Source organism: Vicugna pacos, chromosome 13, assembly GCF_048564905.1.
Source record: "Vicugna pacos chromosome 13, VicPac4, whole genome shotgun sequence".
In the NCBI taxonomy this organism is placed as follows: domain Eukaryota; kingdom Metazoa; phylum Chordata; class Mammalia; order Artiodactyla; family Camelidae; genus Vicugna; species Vicugna pacos.
This window is the reverse complement of record NC_132999.1, coordinates 49213975-49232608: the sequence shown is the minus strand read 5'-3', so window position 1 is coordinate 49232608 and position 18634 is coordinate 49213975. Positions and strand designations below refer to the sequence as shown.

Here is an 18634-nt window from a genome sequence, read left to right as displayed (position 1 = left end):
CCAGGACCGTGAGGGCCGAAACCGACCCTGTCTTCACCCTGCCATGGTGGACCTTTATGAGCTCTCGGTCCCTGTCCCGGTCCCGAGACCCTATAACCCAGCGGGAATCTCGCCCAGTACCCTGTTGGGGAAGCCAATCTGAAACCCACAGGATTGCGAACGGCGCCCTTGCTGGAAGTTGACCAGCTATGGTGATTATAACCTGGGCCGCCTCCTACTCTTTCCTACCTGCTGCCGCCTAACTCTAGAGGTGGGGGAGGGGCGCACCTTGCACATTTGAGTGGATCCTCTCGGACTGCAGGGAGAAAGACCATCAGGATGGTCCCAGTTCCCCAGGCTCTCTCTGCCAATTGTTACCTGCCTGCAGTCCCTGTAGGACCTCAACCCCTTCCTTGAGCTCGACACCCCCTTAGCCCTTTGCCCTCTGTGATGACTGGTCCTGACACACAGGGGGCCATGATGCTTCTGGGTCATGCATGGACACTGACATCCTTGTGATCGTGTCCCTCCCACAGGGGGAGCTCAGATCCTGGCATGTACAGAGGGAGGAGCATGCCCCATCTGATCATGGCAAGGAGTACCAGCTGAGGGGGCACAGTGGCCTCTAGGAACTGTGGGACAAGAAGGTGATGAGAAGCAGCAGATAGACATCTGGGCAGGTGCTGGAACATCTGTTCGGAAAAGAGGGCAACGTGTCCTGTGCTTGGCAGCACAGTCTGCACCCTGCAGAGTCCTAGAAGGCTGGACTGTCCATCGGCAAGCTGAGATGGAGGGACTAGTCCCAGATAGGTCCCAGAGAGTGGAACTCAAACCCAGCCAGAGGCAGATGGCTGCAGGCATCCACCCCATGTGGTAGGCAGCGCAGTCTCTTCCTGGCGGTGTCCCCTTGACCTGCTCCCAGGTTGGAGGGTGTGAAGTTTCACAAATACATAGTGACCTTCCCTCCATCGTTGAAGCTCAGGAGGCCTCAACTCATCACAGAGAAAACCCTTTAATTTCTCTGTCTCTGCTGCCTCCCCATGGCAGTCCCAGCATCATTGCTCAAATTGGCTGTCCTTCCTTTCGCCAGGATGCAGAGGACAAGTTGACCTTATCCACATCCCAGCCCATCTGCCTCTCTGATGGTGCCGCCACAAGATCTAATGACCCCTGGTGCCATCGGGCAAGGCAGGCCAGAGACACCAGGGGAAGGTGGGTGTGAGCAAGGCCACAGGGCCGTGGGGCGTGCAGCCGATGGTGCAGCTTCAGGTGAACGTACTGGGTGAAGCGACTTGGGCAGACAGTGCACTGGAAGGGCCGGGCTCCTGAGTGCAGGCGCAGGTGCGTCTTGAGGTTGCTGGAGCTGCTGAAGCGCTTGTGGCACATCTGATGGGAATGGACACTGGCGTCACCTCTGCCCACCTGGTTGACTCAGGACCTCTGCTCCCTTTCCCCATCTTAGAAATGCCCTCCTACTACCTCCCAGTAGTGCAAGCCTGGAAGCTTTCCCCCATCATTCTTCCCTGGGGCCCAGTGTCTGGCACATTGGAGCCAGACAGACTGGGTTAGTATCATGGTTCTTTTACTCCTTGCATGACCTTATATAGGTGACTTCCCCTCTGTGAGTCTTGCTCTCCTTATTGGTAACATGAGACTATTAGTACCTAACCTCATTGGTATGGTGGACTGAATGAGATAATCACGTAGAACTCATGCATGGGGCTGCAGCTTCAGTGGGCATAATTAACATTTACTGAGAGCTGCCACATGCCAGGAACTGGTCTCATGCAGTCTTTCCCAGGAACCTGGAGAAGCAGGACTAAGTACTACTCAGATATTACAGTAAGAAAGCAGGGGCTCAGAGGAGGGAAGCCACTAGCCAAAGCTCACACAGCAAGTTGGAGGCAGAGCTAGGATTTGAACCCAGTAGCCCAGACTCATAACCACTATGCTGTTTTCATTTCTGCCTCTGTAAAACAGGGTACGAGTCCCTACCCTTCTGACCTCCTAAAAGACGGTGAGGCTCAAAGAGGAGAGAGCTAGCATCAAACTGACATTATAAGCAGTGTTTATATGCTTTGCACACACTATAGCGTTAACCCCTCCAACTATGATGTGAAGTGGGCAATGGATATTCACTTCCTAGGACCCCCAACTTCATTATTCTCCCCTCACAGACATACATCTCTATTCCTTGCTCCAGGCCCAGGGAGTAACCTCCAATATCACATCACAGCCCTTCCCGACCACTTCCTTCCCTGTCCCCACCCTTGCCTCCCGTCTTGTCTCACTTTTTCAGGATGATTGGGGAATGGAGGCCACAGGTGCCACCCCCCAGGGGCCTGGAGCTCCTCACCAGTCTGCAGGAGTACAGGGGAGGGGGAAGAGGGTCTCACCAGGCATTCGTGGGGCCGCTCCCCAGTATGCACCAGGTGGTGCTTCTGCAGGTGGGCGAGCTGGGTGAAGCTCTTCTGGCACAGGGCACACTGGAACGGGCGCTCCCCACTGTGCACACGCAGATGGACCTGAGCCAGGTGCAGGAGAAATGCTGCCAACTGCCCAAAGCCCCCCAGTAGGGCCAGGGATCCTCTTCAATCTCTAACCACTTCCCCACAAGGACCCCTTTTTGCCATCAAAGCCTCTCAATCCCCTTGCCTCTGTATCATCTCCCAATCTACCTTTCCCCAGGACACCCTCACCCCACTCTCTCTGCGGCCCTGCAGCAGGGGAGATGGCAGTGGTCAGCAGACCAGAAAAGGGATACCCCATATGTACACACATACATCTTGTTCAGTGCTTCTCAGGGTGTGGTCCACAGACCAGCATCATCAGCATCACTTGGGAGCATGTTAGAAATGCAGATTCGCAGGCCCCATCCCAGACCAACTGAATTAAAATCTCTGGGGCCGGGGCCTAGGAATCTGCATTACTAGCTCTCCAGGTGACTTAAGGCTCATTAAAGTTTAAGAACTCATGCCCTAGAGGATCCAGAAGGGCTGTTCTCCAATAACCATAGCTTTTCCTCAATTTAGCAGGTGCCGGATTGCACCTAGTTCCCAGTTTTTGCTGATACGCAGAGATGCGTCCATGGTTGCCTCCTGCTGGACAGTGCCTATAATGACAGCTCCAGCACCAGCGCGGATGTGTGGGATCCCACTTGAAAAAGTCTGGTTGTCAGGTCTGTAGTCTACACTCACTAAAATGTATCCATTCCCCAACCTCACCTTCAAATAAATAAACAAGAGGAGGCTTAACTGGGAATCAGAGAGGATGGTTGTTCAAGAAAGGACTTTGCACTAGATGTTGAGAGACTGAGATCAAGGCCTGGCTGCACCATTAGATCAAAGTAATCTTGGGCAAACCCTTCCTTCAGTTTCCCCATTTTTAACTTAAATGAGATGATCTCCTAGGCAGTCTTTTAGTGTGGCGAGGACTTCTTTCTAGAGATGTGAAACTGAGGGTCCAAATGAATCAGCCAAGGCCCTAGCGGTTGCCCTGGAGTTTTTTCTGGCTTTAAGTTCTCTGATTCTAGAAGCAGGCCAGGAGGGGAGTCATTGAAGGATGCTGAGCAGAAGCAGCAGAACCCGGAGGCAGGTACCTTAAGGTTGGAGAGCTGCCCGAAGCTCTTGCCACACACGTTGCACTCGTACAGGATTTTGCCGTTCTCTTTCTTCAGCGGGTAAGGCAGCGCTGCAGAGCCTGCCTGGGAGCCTGGTGGGGCCCGCTTTGCTGGAACTACCCTGCCAGGACGCTCCAACCCTGTGGAGTAGGTCCTGGCAGCTGTAGGGCCTGGATTCTGGGCCTGGGAGGTTTGGGTTTGGCCAGAGGCTTGAGAGGCCCCTGGGTAGAGATGCAGGGTCTCCCCCTGGGCGCTGGAGTGCCCAGGCTCACTGACACTCATCAGCAAGCCGGGCACAGCCATGGTGGTAAAAGAGGTGTCTTGGGGCAGCATGAAGAGTGGGGGACACTGGACAGAGGGTAGACCTTCATAGGTGACCAGGTAAGGTGGAGGCAGGAGAAGTGGGTATGCAGGATAGAATGGGTGCAGGTGGGGTGGGAATTCTTTGGAGATAGGAGCAGGCAGGGGGCAGGAGTGGAAAGCCAGGGGGCTGGGGCTCTTTTTATTCTGCCAGGGGTTTGGGGGAGAGCTGTTGTGAGGAGAGAGGGATGGGCAGGGGGGCCCCTCGCCAACTCTTTCCGGCTGGCTTTCCATTTCGTCCCTGCTTGGAGGGTACTTGGCTTTGAGTTTCTCGTCACTGGAGGAGCCGGCATGCAGCCTTGGTGGCTGGTGCCCTGAGCAGAAAACAGAAGATGATCAGGGACCCCTAGTAAAGTTCTGCTCCTCATCTAACCTGCCTGGCTCGGAGCTGGGAGAGAACTCTAGCTTACAAAGGCATCTCCCCTCTCTGGACTTTCTGGTCTGCAATTGCTCTTGTCAGTAAAAGTGGCTAGTATTTGTGCAGTGAGAAACAATTTCAGGGAGAGAAAACAATTTAAGAAGCCTATTAGACATCCAGGTGGAGAAGTCAAGAGGGCAGCTGGATGAATTGGTTTGGAGTTTAAAGGAGCGATCTGAGCTAGAAACATAAATTTGGGTATCATGGGCCCACAGGAGATCCCATAAAGGATGATACTAGATCTGCTGTGTCCAAAATGGGAGCCACTGGACACATGTGACTACATTTAAATTAATTAAAGTAAGTACAATTAAAAATTCAATTCCTCAGCTGCACATTTAAAAGGCTGAAGAGGTATGGTATCCAGACAGCACAGGCATAGAGCATTTCCATTATGGCAGAAAGTTATATCAAACTGCTACTGTAGATAAAAAGAAGCAGACAGGAGCGGGGAAAGAAGAGGAAGGGGAGAGGAGAAGAGAGGAGGGGTGAGGAAGGGTGAGGAGGGGAAGGGAGGGAAGAGAAGAAGGCTCAGGACCTAGTTCCTGAGCATGAGATATTTAGGAGGTAAGTAGAAGAGAGCTAGCAAGGGAGACTGAGATGCAACAGTCAGTGAGGGAGGAGTTAAACTAGGAGGGATGTAAAGTAAAATACATATAATATTATATGTATAATATATTAAAATATATAAATATTATATATAAATATTAAAAAGTAGATTGTCTGCTTGGATCCTCATTTATTCACTAAACCAACATTACTGAGCTGTTTTACTCTGTGCTGGGGAAATAAACCTGTGCAGTCTGCCCTCCGGGTCAAGTTGCATAAGGAAATGGTGTATTGTAAGCAATCAACGTGGAACATAGGTATAGTGAGATCATACTTCTGTGGAAGAAGAAACCGGCCTCAGGGATGTGCCCAAGGTCAGAGAGTTAGCAAGAGCAGAGCCAGAACTGCGCCCCCGACTCCCTGACTCCAAGTCAGTGCTCTTATCTTGTAATAAAGATCCCCCTAGCAGAAATGTTCTATGCAGACAAAGCGCCATCCTCAACCCCCGGGGCTTTGACTACACCTACACCAGACCCCATACCCAGGCCTGAGAAAGCCACTGCCCACCTCCTCTGCTCAGGTGTCACCACATGAAAGCCCCCTGAACTTCAAGCCAGAGCTCCAGGCCAAAATGTGGAAGTAGAGTGTGTTTGAGGCTCTGTCCTCACCAGTGACACTGGGTCCCCTTGGTCTCCTGTCCTCAAACCTAACAGTGCCCCCCACCTCCAGCCTCCAACAAGGTGCAGCCCTGTACCCTGGGCTTACTTGTGCTCAAGGCATCCTCTCTGAGACCCTGTGAGGCTGTGCCTAGGGGTGCTGACTGCAGGGCGCACAGGTACAGGTCCAGGCCCTGGGGGCAGGCCAGCAGGGCAGATGTGGCTGGTGCCAGTGTCAAGGGGCACAGCCAGCTTGCACAGGATGAGCCATGGGCATCCACTGTGTCTGGAAGTGGCCTGCAGGCTGGGAAGACCTGGAGGGCAGGGGGAAGGGGCTTGGTGGCTGGGGGCTGGGACTCCTGGGTCCCTGAGAAGGTCCCACTCCTGGTTTGGTTTCCAAAGAGGGAGGAGAAGCAAGACCCTCCCACATATACCCACCCACCATGTCTGTCACTCAAATGGCTTCCCCTCCCTCATCCAAGTTTCCTCCCTAGAGAGTTATACCCCTACCCCCAGGATTGCCCTCCTCTGTCCCTAGCCCTGTTCTCCCTCCCACCCATCCTTCCTGATCACCCTCACCCCACTGCGTCTCAGATCATCTACTGTGTTTTGAATGGAGCTAAGGGTGAACTTGGAAAAACTCCTCATCAAAGACTCTAAACCCCACAGGATGGTCCTGAGCCCCACCCCACCCCAAGGCCTAGGTCCCAGACGTACAGCCAAGCTTCCGGCATGGCCTTGACCCTTCTCATGACGGGAGAGTCTGGTCCCTGGGGTATAGGAGAGGGTCTCTGGCCCCTCAAGGGCACATCCCCATGATGTGGCAGGGTGGGAATACTCAGGACCAGAGGAATCTAGTTCCCTTCAGATTTCCCCACTTCCTCGTAACGTCCTCTCCCTCTTTCCATAAGTAGCCTGGCTTCAAGGATAGGGCTAGGACCTCACCTTACCTGGTCACCTTGGCAGAGCTGGAAGTCCAGGCTAGGGGACAGGGAGCCCCTTGTGCTCCCAAGGAGCTTGGTCTTCTGGCAACAACCCAACTCTGGGGCAGGTTCTCCCTTCATGCCCCCGCTATCTGCTGGGAAGACAGATCAATCCCAGGTGAGCAGCAAAGGTCCTCCAAATAGGAGCTTGGCTTTGAGGACTGGCTGTCCCATGAAACCACCATGTGACCTTGAGCCAGTAACTACCCCCTCTGACCTCAGTTTCCCTATCTGCAAAATGGGATTATTAGACTGGCTGGCTGATATAAAAGGACTCTCTCAGTGCTGACATTTAGAAACCAATGATGCTCTCCTGGTAGGTTCAAGAAGAGGACTGAATGGGGGGATTAGCCAATCAGAGGTGAAGAGCAGAGCTGGCCTGATCCCCATCCCTGGAAGAGAGAGGAGAGAGGAAGGTCCTTATGGAGGTTACTTCCAAGTGAGCTCAGAGATCTGAGGAAACATTTCAGACCTCCTCAAGGCCACAGGGAATTGAGAAGCTACTCCCTTCCATGCTGGGAGGGATTCATGACTCCATGACTCTACCAACCACAAGCTCACCAAGGGTTGTCCCTGCATCCCAGCTCATTCACACAGCCTTTCTGGGTAACTGAGAAAGCCCCAGTGTCCCGCTACCCAGACTTCCCAGGAGAGAGTGGGCCGAGTCCCCTGGTTCTGACTGGCCTACAGGTGGCCCTGTCTCAGCTGTCTGTTCAGTCAGTACCTCACTTCTCTGCTGCTTTCATCAAAGGCCACACAGCACGGGGAACACTGGTCTCGGCAAATGTCCCCAGGCCCTTCCTCTTCCCCTCTTGAAGCCCAAGTGCCCTTGGGGTCTGGCACCCTCACATGAGTGTCTCAGCCCTCCAAAACCCTGTCTCTTCTCCCTCTTTCCAGATTCCTCCCAGCCCTGCCCCAGGTCTTAGAACACCCGAGAAGGAGGGGACGCCTGTGTGAGGCTCTTCACCTGGTTCTGCAGAAGTCCCCGCTGGCTGGAGGAGGAAGCAGGTGGGCAGGCGGGCAGTCAGCCTCTGCCTGTGGCTGAGGCCCCCGTGCGTGTGAGATGACAGGAAGACGCTACATTTGAAGTTGCCACAAATAGGAAGAGGGGGGCAGGCAGGCAGGCAGAGGGCCCTGCAGACCTGACAAGGGTGAGCCACCCACCAGCCTTTACCTCCCCAAGACAACTCTGCAGGAGTTTTGGACCACAGTGTACTGGGGCTACTCAAACTTCAGTATGTGGGGGTGGGATAGGATGGGGGTGTTAGCTCTGGCTCTCAGAGGACCCAGATGGCTGAGCAAGAAAGGGACAGAGCAAAGCTCAAAGACTGGAGATGGGGTCCTTCTGGGGATGGGGATCCAGCTGGGACAGAGATGGCAGTGATGATGACAGGGAAGAAAGTGACAGTGATGGCATGAACTGGAACAAGCAGAGACAAGAGCAGGCAACATAGGAAGATACAGGGTGAGACAAGGAAGAGAGCAGGGATCTGATCTCACAGAGCAGAGGCCCAGGAGGCAGCAAGTACATCTTCCTCCTTGTCCCATCTCTGATCTCTCTATCCTGGGGAATACTTTTTCTAATTTGATAAAATGCCAAGGCCCCCACTGGGCAAGAGATAATTCAAAGACAGCAAAATGCTTGTAAGGCATGACTCGGTATCAAAAGGGAGGCCCCTTAGGATAGAAACAGCTTTTCGGGCTGAACACTTTGATCATTCCTGTGAGCAGAGGGTAGGTCACCCTCGGGCTTCCCACAAATTCTGCTCAGTTGGTGTGTCTGCAGTGTTTGAGCCAGTGTGACAGTCCCCCAGGCCTCCAACTCCACCCTGGCATGCCCCGTCCCCAGGTGGTCTGGAACATACAGGGACATCTTGAACTCTCCACTGTGGGCAAGGGGCATGTCACTTTGCCAGCTTAGCCCCTGGTCGGTATTCACTTCCACTCTGCCCTCCATCACTTCCTATCATTATTTACCCATATAACTGACCTCTATGTATCATGAGTATCTCAAGGGCAGGGACCACTCTCTACTTATTCTTGTTTCCCATGTAGACATTTGTCAGGTTTTTTAGATGTCCAGCATCTGGAACCTTCTCCCACCTGAGTCTGGATGGAGGCAGAAGGCATATTAACACTTTTATAGCCAAAATGACCACATGCTTCATTCCGACCTCCCTGCCCCAACAAGTGATGCAGGCACATGACACGGACCAGGCTGCTCAGATGTGCCCATCCAGTCTGTGATCAGAAGCTGGTGGCCCTGAGGTGGCAGGTCAGTGGTACCCACTCTGTACATGGTGCTGCATCAGCTTCCAGGACAGCAGAGGAAAGAGAGGGGTTCAGAGGGGGTCACAGAGTCCTCTCTGTGTGGTTCTGGCGCTCCCAGCTTCCCTTGATCCAGCCAGTTCTCCAAGCCTGGCTCTGCAGCCTTCCCAGACCTTCTCTGAGCATCCTCAACATCTTTTAAGTGAATTCCTTCTCTCCTTAAATCCTCCTGAAGTGGTTTCTACAGCTTACAACCAAGAATCCTGACATTATACACACCCAGAATAGACGATGAAACACTAGGCTCAGGCTGGAATATTCCAAGGATTAGAGTCAATCGCTACCTTTACAAACAGTTCACTATGTGCCTGGCAGTGTGCTAGGAGCTTCGTAAGCATTATCTCATTTAATCTTCACAACAAGCCTGTGTGGTTGGTTTTATTATTCCTTTGATAAAGGAACAGAAGTTCAGAGAGAGTAAGCAACTCACCCAGAGTCACACAGCAAGTAGTCAAGAGCTCTCTAGTGCCAGCCCTCAGATTCCATGGTCTCTTGGCAATGTGAACCCACCTCCAATGCTACCTCTACTGCTTTGTTTCTGTTCCTCATGCTCTTTTCTGACGTGCTGTTCCCAATACCTCGACAACCCTCCCTAGTGTCCCTTTCGCCTGGTCTCAGTTGCCCTCTCAGCATCCTTCAGATTAATGAGGAACTTCTCCCATGCACTCCTTGCCGTCTTGATCCACCAACACTCTGCCCCCCAAAGCTAGAGCGCTCCCAGACTCCCAAGCCACAGCTTGCCTCCCTTCCAGCCTCACTGGAATCAAGAGGAGCAAGAGTCTCGCTGGGCACCCACGGAAGACCCCACCCACACCCCCTAGGAGGATTTACACACACCTTTGGCTTCCATCTGCCAACTTCACCCCCTCCTGGCATCACACCCTGCTCTCAACTCTCAGAAAAGTCTGTACAACCTCTTGGTTAGGAACAAAAAGGAAAAAGGCCTTGGAGATTTCCAGGTCTCCAATCCCTGAACAACTAGGCTAGCAGTGTCCTGGGAGGCAGGCTAAGGGCACAATCCCTCAAGTTCCCACTTGAAACAGCCTCCACCTGCCAACTCCTTCCTTGCTCCCATCTCCTGGGCCCTGCCAGGTCCTCTGTCTTGTCAGCCTCCAGGTCCATTGCGATGCCACCGGCCTAACTGTGATGTCACCAAATCCCACATTCCCCCAGGGGCAACACGGGGTAGGACCCATGGCCTCCTCACTGGGGAACCTGCACCAATGCCTGGACGCAGATGAGAGACCCAAGCCAAGGCAAGTCCTCAGAGACCAGAGGGGGCTTGGGTAGTGCTCATGGGGGAAAAGTAGGATTGAGGGGCCTTCAGGGGTAAATGGGAGACACTAGGGAGGCCTCAGAAAAGGCCAAGGGGACAAGAGCTGGAGGGGTGGACAGGGGTCCTCAGGCTCCTGGCTCACTTCTTACTTCTTCTTTCTGTTAATTACAAAACAGACTAGTGGTAAATGATTCAAGCAACAGAGAAGATAAAGACCAAAAAAATGGAGGCTCTCCTCCTTCCCAGTTTCCCAGGTGGTCAATGTGAATTATTTGGTATTTATCCTTCTAGACATTTATCCATGAACCTATAAACAAGTAAATGAACTTTTAAATTTTATACACAACTGGATTATATGATAATACTGTTCTGCAGCTTTTTCTATCCAACAACCTACCGTGGCCATCATTTCATGCCAGAATATACACTTCTGCCTCCTGTTTTTGCCTGACTGTAGAGTGTCCCACTGCAAAAGACCATGTTTATGTCCTGATATGTAGCATTTCTCTGTTGGTGGACTCCAGTTTTCCCCCTGTTCCACACAAGACTGCAAATGATCTTCATACAGGGAAAATATGCAGCGTGGTTAAGAATATTAGGTCTCAAGAGGAGGGTATAGCTCAGTGGTAGAATGCCTGCTTAGCATGCATGAGCTCCTGGGCTCAATCCCCAATACCTCTGTTAGAATGTAAAAAAACAAACAAACCTAATTACCTCTCCTCCAAAAAACCCAAAAGCCAAAAAAAAAAAAAAAAAAAGAAGAAAAAGAACATTAGCTCTCAGACAAAAATAAATATTATATATCACTTACATGTGGAATCTAAAAACAGTATAAATGAACTTATTTACAAGATAGAAACAGACTCACAGACATAGAAAACAAACTTATGGTTACCAAAGGGAAAAGAGGAGCGGGGAGAAACAAATTAGGAGTATATGATTAAAAGATACACACCACTATGAATAAAATAGATAAACAACAAGAATTTATTATATAGCACAGGGAACTATACTCAGTATCTTGTAATAACCTATATTGGAAAAGAATCGGAAAAAAAATGTTAAAAAAAAAAAGAATGTTAGCTCTGCTGGATTTAATCCCAGCTCTGTGATTATGGCAAATCATTTAACTTCTGTGCCTATTTCTTCATCTGTCAAATGGGGATAATAGTAGCACTTGCCTCACAGGGTTCTTTCAATGATTCCTCAAGATAATTCATGTAAAGCCCTTAGAACAGTGCCTGGCCCAATGCAAGCATCTGACAAATGTGGATTACTGTTAGTATTGTACATCAGTCTTTGCCTAGTTAGGTATGTATCTGCAAGTCAGCTTTCTAAAAGCTGCTGATGGATATTCCTGGTTTACTTTGGAAGACAGAATTTAGGCAGCACACTTGGAGAGATGAACTACATTCAGTTTTATCACTTTTTTCACTAACCCCTGGTTGGAGACGACTGCTCTCATCCAGTGCAGTCTTGCCCCCACACCAGTCTACACACCGCAGTAATAGCTCCTGGCATTGGAGTCCTCACTGTGTGCCAGGAACCCAACAAAGTACTTCTACATGCTTTGTGTAACTCAGTCAGCACAAAAACCCTGCAATATGTATGCTATTATTCCTGTTTTACAGACAAGAAAACTAAAACTCAGAGAAGGAAAGTGACTAGCTTAAGATCACATGACCCAAGTTGGGGGTGCGATTTCCCAGAGGGGAAGGAGAGCTCAGGGAAGAATTGTTGGAAAGGCACCTATGAAGAGGTACAAAAAAGGCTACTAGAGTGGTACAATACAGTCTGGATTCCCTTTAGGGACCAAAGAACCCCCAGAAAAATAAAGATAGACAGAAGCCCAAGTTAAGGTCTGGGGAAATAAAGTGTGGAATTGGCACCTGACACCCTGCAGTTACTGTAAAAACCTGTCATTCGTTCATTCACTTACATATTCATTCACATATTTATTGATTGCCAACTATGTATCAGGCATTGGACTAGTTTCTGGGAATTTAGCCCCTAGGAACATGATCCAGACCTTGGAATTTATAATCCAGTTATAAGAAGTTTTGCAGGATGTTGCTGCAATAAAAAGTTGTGTGCAAATATCAGGGTTTATTATTCATTAAGGGGTTTGGGAAGTAAAGTAGAGCCAGGACTATCAGGTTGATTCATGTAGTCAAAAGAGAAACACAGTGGAACCACAGGCAGAAGCCCCACTTCCTCTTTGAAAACCTCAAAAACTTCTCCAATCCATAACCACTGCCACCTCCAACCTTGAGGACAGCCAGCTAAGTTCCTAGCTGGCTCTGTGCCTGGGTCCTGGAACTCTGTTGCATGGATAATTTTGAGGAGCACCAGGTCAGGAGTCCAGGTCAAGAGGGGACCTGGGACCATCATTCGTTCAGAGGGTTAAGCAGCTCTGTGACTCTGGGACAGCGTTGAGGGTGGGGAGCTCAGCCCAGTTCACAGTGCTCTTGCCTTACTCTGTTCTGTGGTTGACACCTCCCTCCTTCTGCCTGACACCCACTTATCTCATCTCCCCGGACAGCCCAGCTGTCAGTCAGATGCAACAAGTTGGCCTTTGGCTTCACACCCTAGGGTGGGGAGATTCTGAGATAGGGCACACCAGCTCTCATATTTGCAGAAGGGGCCTCAAGACTCTTGCAACTTCTTCTGCACCCACCTGTGACCTTCCAGTTCGTCTGTGGACAAAACTACAGATATGCCTTCAAATGACATCTGAGATCACCCCACCCATCCTCTCATTTCAACCATTCCAAGAGGGCAGGAGATAAAAGAGATCACACAACTGGGATTCAAATGCAGTACAGATAATATACTCTTTTCTTTTTAATTGAAGTATAACAGCTAATATACTCTTAACCACCGTACAACACTGCCTACCAAATTCATGGATGTCCTGTCAGCCTTGTGTGAAAACAGGGAAAAACTGAAGTCCACCTATATGCCCACCATTAGAGGAATGTTACATAGAATGTATATCTGTGAACAGAATACTATGCAGCCAAGAAAAAGCAGGGGGTAAATATATTGTGTGCCTCCTATATGCTAAACCTCTTTGCAATCATCTCACTTAATCTTCCTCAAAATCTTCCAAGGTAAGAATTGTTAATGCCCCCATTTCATAGATGAGCAAACAAAGATTCAGCAAGGGTAAACCAGGTAGCATCGACTCAAATACCTACAATGGCCATGCAGTTAACAAAAAATGGTCCAGGAATAAGTATGATATAAATGATACCTAACATTCAGCCTTGGGGTCAGGATTAATATGGGAGGGTAGAGACTGAAGCAAACCAGAGAGCCTGGGCCATTTACCATAACTCAGCATAATTAGAGGCCAGTGCTACCAGAGGCTCTGACTTTTCTAGAGAATCTGAAAGTCAGGATTCTTATGGAAAATCTCTAGATTTTTAAAAAAGTTGATTCAAATGTTTTAAAACAGTGCTCACCAATCAGGATAGATATTTGTACCAGATTCAGCTGCCTCTGCCCAAGGTCCCAAAGCGCTAACTCTTTTTGTGTTTCCAGCTGTCTCCAAAGGATATGACCCACATGACTTCTATGACATTCTTGAGAAACTTCCCTAAAAAATAGAAAAAAAAGGGAACACTTCCCAACTCATTCTATGAGGCTAGTATTACCATGATACCAAAACCAAAGACATTACAAGAAAATTACAGACTGATATCTCTTATGAGTATATATGCAAAAATCCACAACAAAACATGAGCAAACAGAATCCAGCACCACATAGGGGAGAGGGTACAGCTCAGTGGTAGAGCACGTGCTTAGCATGCATGGGTCCTGGGTTCAATCCCCAGTGCCTCCATTAAAATAAATAAGTAAATAAATTAACTTAATTACTCCCCCCAAAAAACACAAAAACAAACAAACAAACAAAAAGAATCCAGCAGCACAAAAGAAGGATTATACACCATGACCAAGTAAGAGTTATATAAGAAGTGGTTTAACATCCAAAAATCAATTAATGTAATACACTACATCAATAGAATAAAGGACAAAAAACATATGATCATCTCAATAGAGGCAGAAAATGCGCTTGACAAAATCCAACACTGTTTCATGGTAAAAACATTCACCCAACTAGGAACAGGGAACTTCCTCATCCTGACAAAGGACATCTACAAAGAGCTTGTGGCCAACATTGCACTTAATGGTGAAAGCCTTGTTGCTTTCCCTCTTAGAACAAGAAAAAGACAAGGACATTCATTTCTATTCAACATTGTCCTGGAGGCTGTAGCCAGGGCAATTAGGCAAGAAAAAGAAGTAAATGGCATCCAGTTTAGAAAAGAAAAAGTAAAACCATTTCTATACACAGATGACATGCTCTTATATATAGAAGATCCTAAGGAATGCACAAAAACCTATTGGAACTAGTAAATGAGTTCAGCGAGTTTATAGGATACAAAATCAACAAATAGTGCCGGGAAAATTGGATATCCGCATGCAAACAAAATTCTCACACCATATACAAAACTAACTCAAAATGGATCATAGACCTAAATATAAGAGCTAAAACCATAAACCTCTTAGAAGAAAATATAGGAACAAACCTCTGTGACAGTGGTTAGTCAAAGCTTTCTTAGATACAACACCAAAAACGCAGGCAATGAAGAGGGGGAAAGGGTAAATTAGACTTTATAAAATTAAAAGCATTTGTGAGCCAAAGGATTCCATCAAGAAATAAAAAGGCTAAAAAAATGAAATGGCTATAATTTTTTTTAAAAAAAGGAAAATAAGTGTTGGCAAAGATGTAGAGAAATTGGAACTCTCAAACATGTTCGTAGGGATACAACATGGTTCAGCTGCTATGGAAAACAGTCTGGTGGTTCCTCAAAAAGTTAAAGAATTATCATATCACCCAGAAATCCCACTCTTAGACATAAATCAAAAGAATTGAAAACAGGTATTCAAACAAGTACATGTCATGCGTGTTCATAGTAGTGCTGTTCACAATAGCGAAAAGGTAGGAATAGTCCAAATGTCCATCAACAGTGAATAGGTAAATAAATTACAGTATATATATGCAAGGGAATATTATACAATGTGAATGAACCTCCAAAACATTATGCTAAGTGAAAGAAATCAGACATAAAAGGTCACATATTATATAATTTCATTTAAATGAATGTCTAGAATAGATAAATCCATAGAGATGGCAGATTGGTCATTGCCAGGGGCTTAGGGGAAGAGGGAATGGAGAGAAATTGCTTAGTGGGTAAGAGATTTTACTTTGGAATTATGGAAATGTTTTGGAACTAGATATAGGTGGTGGTTGTACATGGTCTGAATGTCCTAATGGCAGTGAATTGTTCACTTTAAAATGGTTAATTTTATGTTACGTGAATTTCACCTCAATAAATTATTTTTTAAAAGAAGAAAGTGAAAAGACAGCCACAGAATGGGAGAACATATTTTCATATCATTTATCTGATAAGGAATTTGTATCTAGAATATATAAACAACTCTTACAACGCAATAGTAAAGGGCGAATAACTCAATCAAAAAATAGGCAAAGGATATGAACACACGTTTCTCCAAAGAAGATCTACAAATGGCTAATAAGCATATTTTAAAAAATGCTCAACGTTGTAAGCCATTAGAGAAATGCAAATCAAAACCACAATGAACTACTTTTTCACACTCACTAGGATGGTTATTATATTTTAAAAATATAATAAAAGACAGGTGTTGATGACAATATGGAGAAACTGGAATCCTTATACATTGCTGGAGGGAATGCAAAATGGTGGACCACTGTGGGAAATAGTCTGGTGGTTCTTCAAAAATTTAAACAGTTCTCATATGACTCAGCAATTCTATTTTTAGATATAAATACTGGAGAGAATTGAAAACATATGTTCATACAAAAACTTGTATATGAATGTTCATAACAGCGTTAGTTGAAATACCTAAAAAGTGGAAACAACCCAAATGTCCATCAATCAATGAATGGATAAACAAAATGTGGCAATATTCATACAATGGGGTATTCTTTATCTGTAAGAAGGGATGAAGAACTGCTACATGCTACAATGTGAACATTAAAAAATCATGTTAATGAAAGAAGCCAATCACAAATGTGATACATTGTATGATTCCATTTATATGAAATGTTCAGAACAGGAGAATCTATGAAGACAGAAAATAGATTAGTGGTTGCCTAGATCGGGGAGGCAGCTTTTAGTGCAATAAAGATGTTCTAAAATTGATCGTTGTGGTTGCACAACTCTGAATATACTAAAAAACCACTGATTGTCTACTTTAAATGTATGAATTTGTACAGTATGTGTATTATATCTTAAAGCTGTTTAAAAGAGAGAGAGACAAGGATATTCTTGCCTTCCTGACACTGGAACGCCTTCCTGGAGTTTCCCATCAATGCCTCCTGCTGGAATGGGAGCTCTCTGAAATGAGAGATTTAGAGAAGTCTCCATTAAAACCAATGTGTCAGCCTCCTCACACCATCAACCTAATGGTATGTGAGCAGGAGCAGGCCCTAAGCAAGAGTAATTCGACGCACAGGTTCTGCATTGGCAGAAATGGTGGTGGAAATGATGGCTTGGCACTCAACATCCCTTGCCCCACTCCTAGCATGCCTTCCTATACTGCACAGGAGGAAAGTGAAAAAAACTATGTTCCCCAGACTCCCTTGCAGCTAGGTTGCTGAGTGTGAATATAGTTCTGCTAATCCAGATATATCTGGGTGAAACTTGGAAGATGAAATTGAAGAGGTCAAAGGCTCTAGGTCAACATTTTTATTTCCAACAGTATCAACAGAGGGCCCAGAGTCAAGGTTTAGCCCCCCCCCCACACACACACACACACGATGTGGCTGTGGAGCTAGCACTTACAGATTCTCCATCTCTCTGAGTGAAGCAAAGAGAGCAGCTCCCCAGGCTGGTCAGTTCTGTTGAGTTGTTTTGGAGTTATTCCTGGAGGCCTAGTCTAGAACCAGCTCCCTGTCCCTTCCAGTTATTTTGGAAGCATTTCATGCCTGTATGACACCCCTTTCCACGTGGCAATAGCAATTTACGTCATTTGCAGCCAAGTCATTAGGTATATGCTCACTTCGCCTAAGTCTTCTTGCATGAAGACATGTAATCACTCTGAGCTTCCCTTTCCTCATCTTTAGAATGGAAGTAAGAATACCCCTGTGAGGATTAAATATGAAGTATTTTAAGTACCTAGCACACTACTTGACAATAGTTTTGTGAACTGAAGCTATCTGGTTATTTTATCAAGAGTTATCACAGCTTGTACCCCTGTGAGGTAACAAACTGATTCAGTCTGTATCCTCCTTTCTCCTAGAAGTCTGCCCTGATCTTTCCTATCTCGGCATCCTTAAAACTCAGAGCCAAGTGGTATAAGTCTAGTTATGTCAGCTATGAGACAGTGGGGCAGGGGACAGACCACCAGTTGGAACTTGGGTGATCTAGGTACCAGCAGCTCTCTTTTACAGATGAAAGACTGAGGCTTAGGGAGGATAAAGGACTTAAGATCAACAAGCCATGAAGGCAGAGAATGGATCTGAAGGCACTTTTGTCTGACTCCAGAGTGTGAGTCCTTTCATCAGCACACTGTACACAGACCTGTTACCTTTAGCACGCAATCAACTCCCCACTCAGCTTGAGAACAGGAATTGGCAACCTCATTTCAACGAGAAATTGTCTTGACAGGCAACCCTCTGGAATGCTCAGTAGGCAGGAACACAAGCCTAGAAAACTGGGGCGATTTGGGTACCACAAAGAGCATTTGGAATGCAGCAGGTCCTTTGCTAGGATCTGCTGAGATGACAACCCTGATTGCTCACCCAAGGAGTCGGCAGAGAAAGAGCTAATGATTCAGATGACAATGACCAAGAACAAGCAGTGCACCAGGTGCTGAGGGAGTTGCAGCGGGGCGGAGGACCTGGAGCTTTGAAGGAACACATACTCTAGCAGGGAGCCCAGGCAGGAAGTTACTCCACCCTCTCCAGCCTATCAGCAGGCCCCAGAGCTTTCCAAGGATACTCTCCCCAGGGCCCCAGAGCTTTCACAACTTCAGAGAGGCCCGTCCCACCAATCTCCATCCCACCAACCACCCACTTTTAAGGTTTACTGGGCAACTTCCTCCTCTAAGACCAGAGCTCAGTTCAGCAACCTCTCCTACCTCTGAGGGTCTGCAGCCATCGCTTCAGACAGACCACTCCTCAGGGACACAGCAAATCCTGCCTGGTGTCCTGCCTGGTACAGTGGGAAGAGTAGGAGGCCTGGACTGACCTCAAACCTACATCAGCCCCAGTGTACCTATGTGATCTTAGCATGTTATTGTGTCTCTATGAACCTCTTTCTTCACCTGTAAAACAGGGTTACTAATACCTAACTTGCTGGAGAGGTAAAGAGAGGTCAGCATAGACTGGGACCCCCATTCAATAGATGCTCATAC

At 47.5% G+C, this 18634-nt stretch overlaps 2 protein-coding genes across 28 annotated transcripts in view; one reads left to right on the top strand and one right to left on the bottom strand.

Annotated features, from left to right (window-relative positions):
• Nucleotides 1–972: 972 nt before the first annotated feature.
• Nucleotides 973–14351, bottom strand: ZNF683 (zinc finger protein 683). Of its 23 annotated transcripts, none has more exons than XM_072975048.1 (9): nt 9730–9980; nt 8779–8876; nt 8555–8673; nt 7532–7556; nt 6532–6659; nt 5691–5895; nt 3578–4272; nt 2376–2504; nt 973–1365 (listed from the first exon to the last, which is right to left on the bottom strand). In XM_072975048.1, exons 5-9 carry the CDS (start codon nt 6643–6645, stop codon nt 1042–1044), a joined length of 1467 nt encoding a protein of 488 aa, XP_072831149.1. In that variant the 5' UTR covers nt 6646–6659; nt 7532–7556; nt 8555–8673; nt 8779–8876; nt 9730–9980; the 3' UTR covers nt 973–1041. The 23 variants fall into 23 exon arrangements, with proteins under 23 accessions (XP_072831149.1, XP_072831150.1, XP_072831140.1 ...); XM_072975049.1 differs by having other exon boundaries at nt 6532–6656; XM_072975039.1 differs by lacking the exon at nt 7532–7556 and having other exon boundaries at nt 6532–6656.
• LIN28A (lin-28 homolog A) overlaps nt 7317–18634 on the top strand; it is a 44555-nt gene continuing 33237 nt past the window's right edge. For 4 of the 5 annotated variants that reach the window (XM_072975057.1, XM_072975059.1, XM_072975058.1 and 1 more), the window contains exons 1-2: nt 7317–7572; nt 10002–10148. The gene's annotated coding sequence lies outside the window, so the exon portion shown is untranslated. Of the gene's footprint in view, nt 7573–8691; nt 8840–9984; nt 10149–18634 lie in introns of those variants that run through there. The other variant, XM_072975056.1, reaches the window with a different exon arrangement.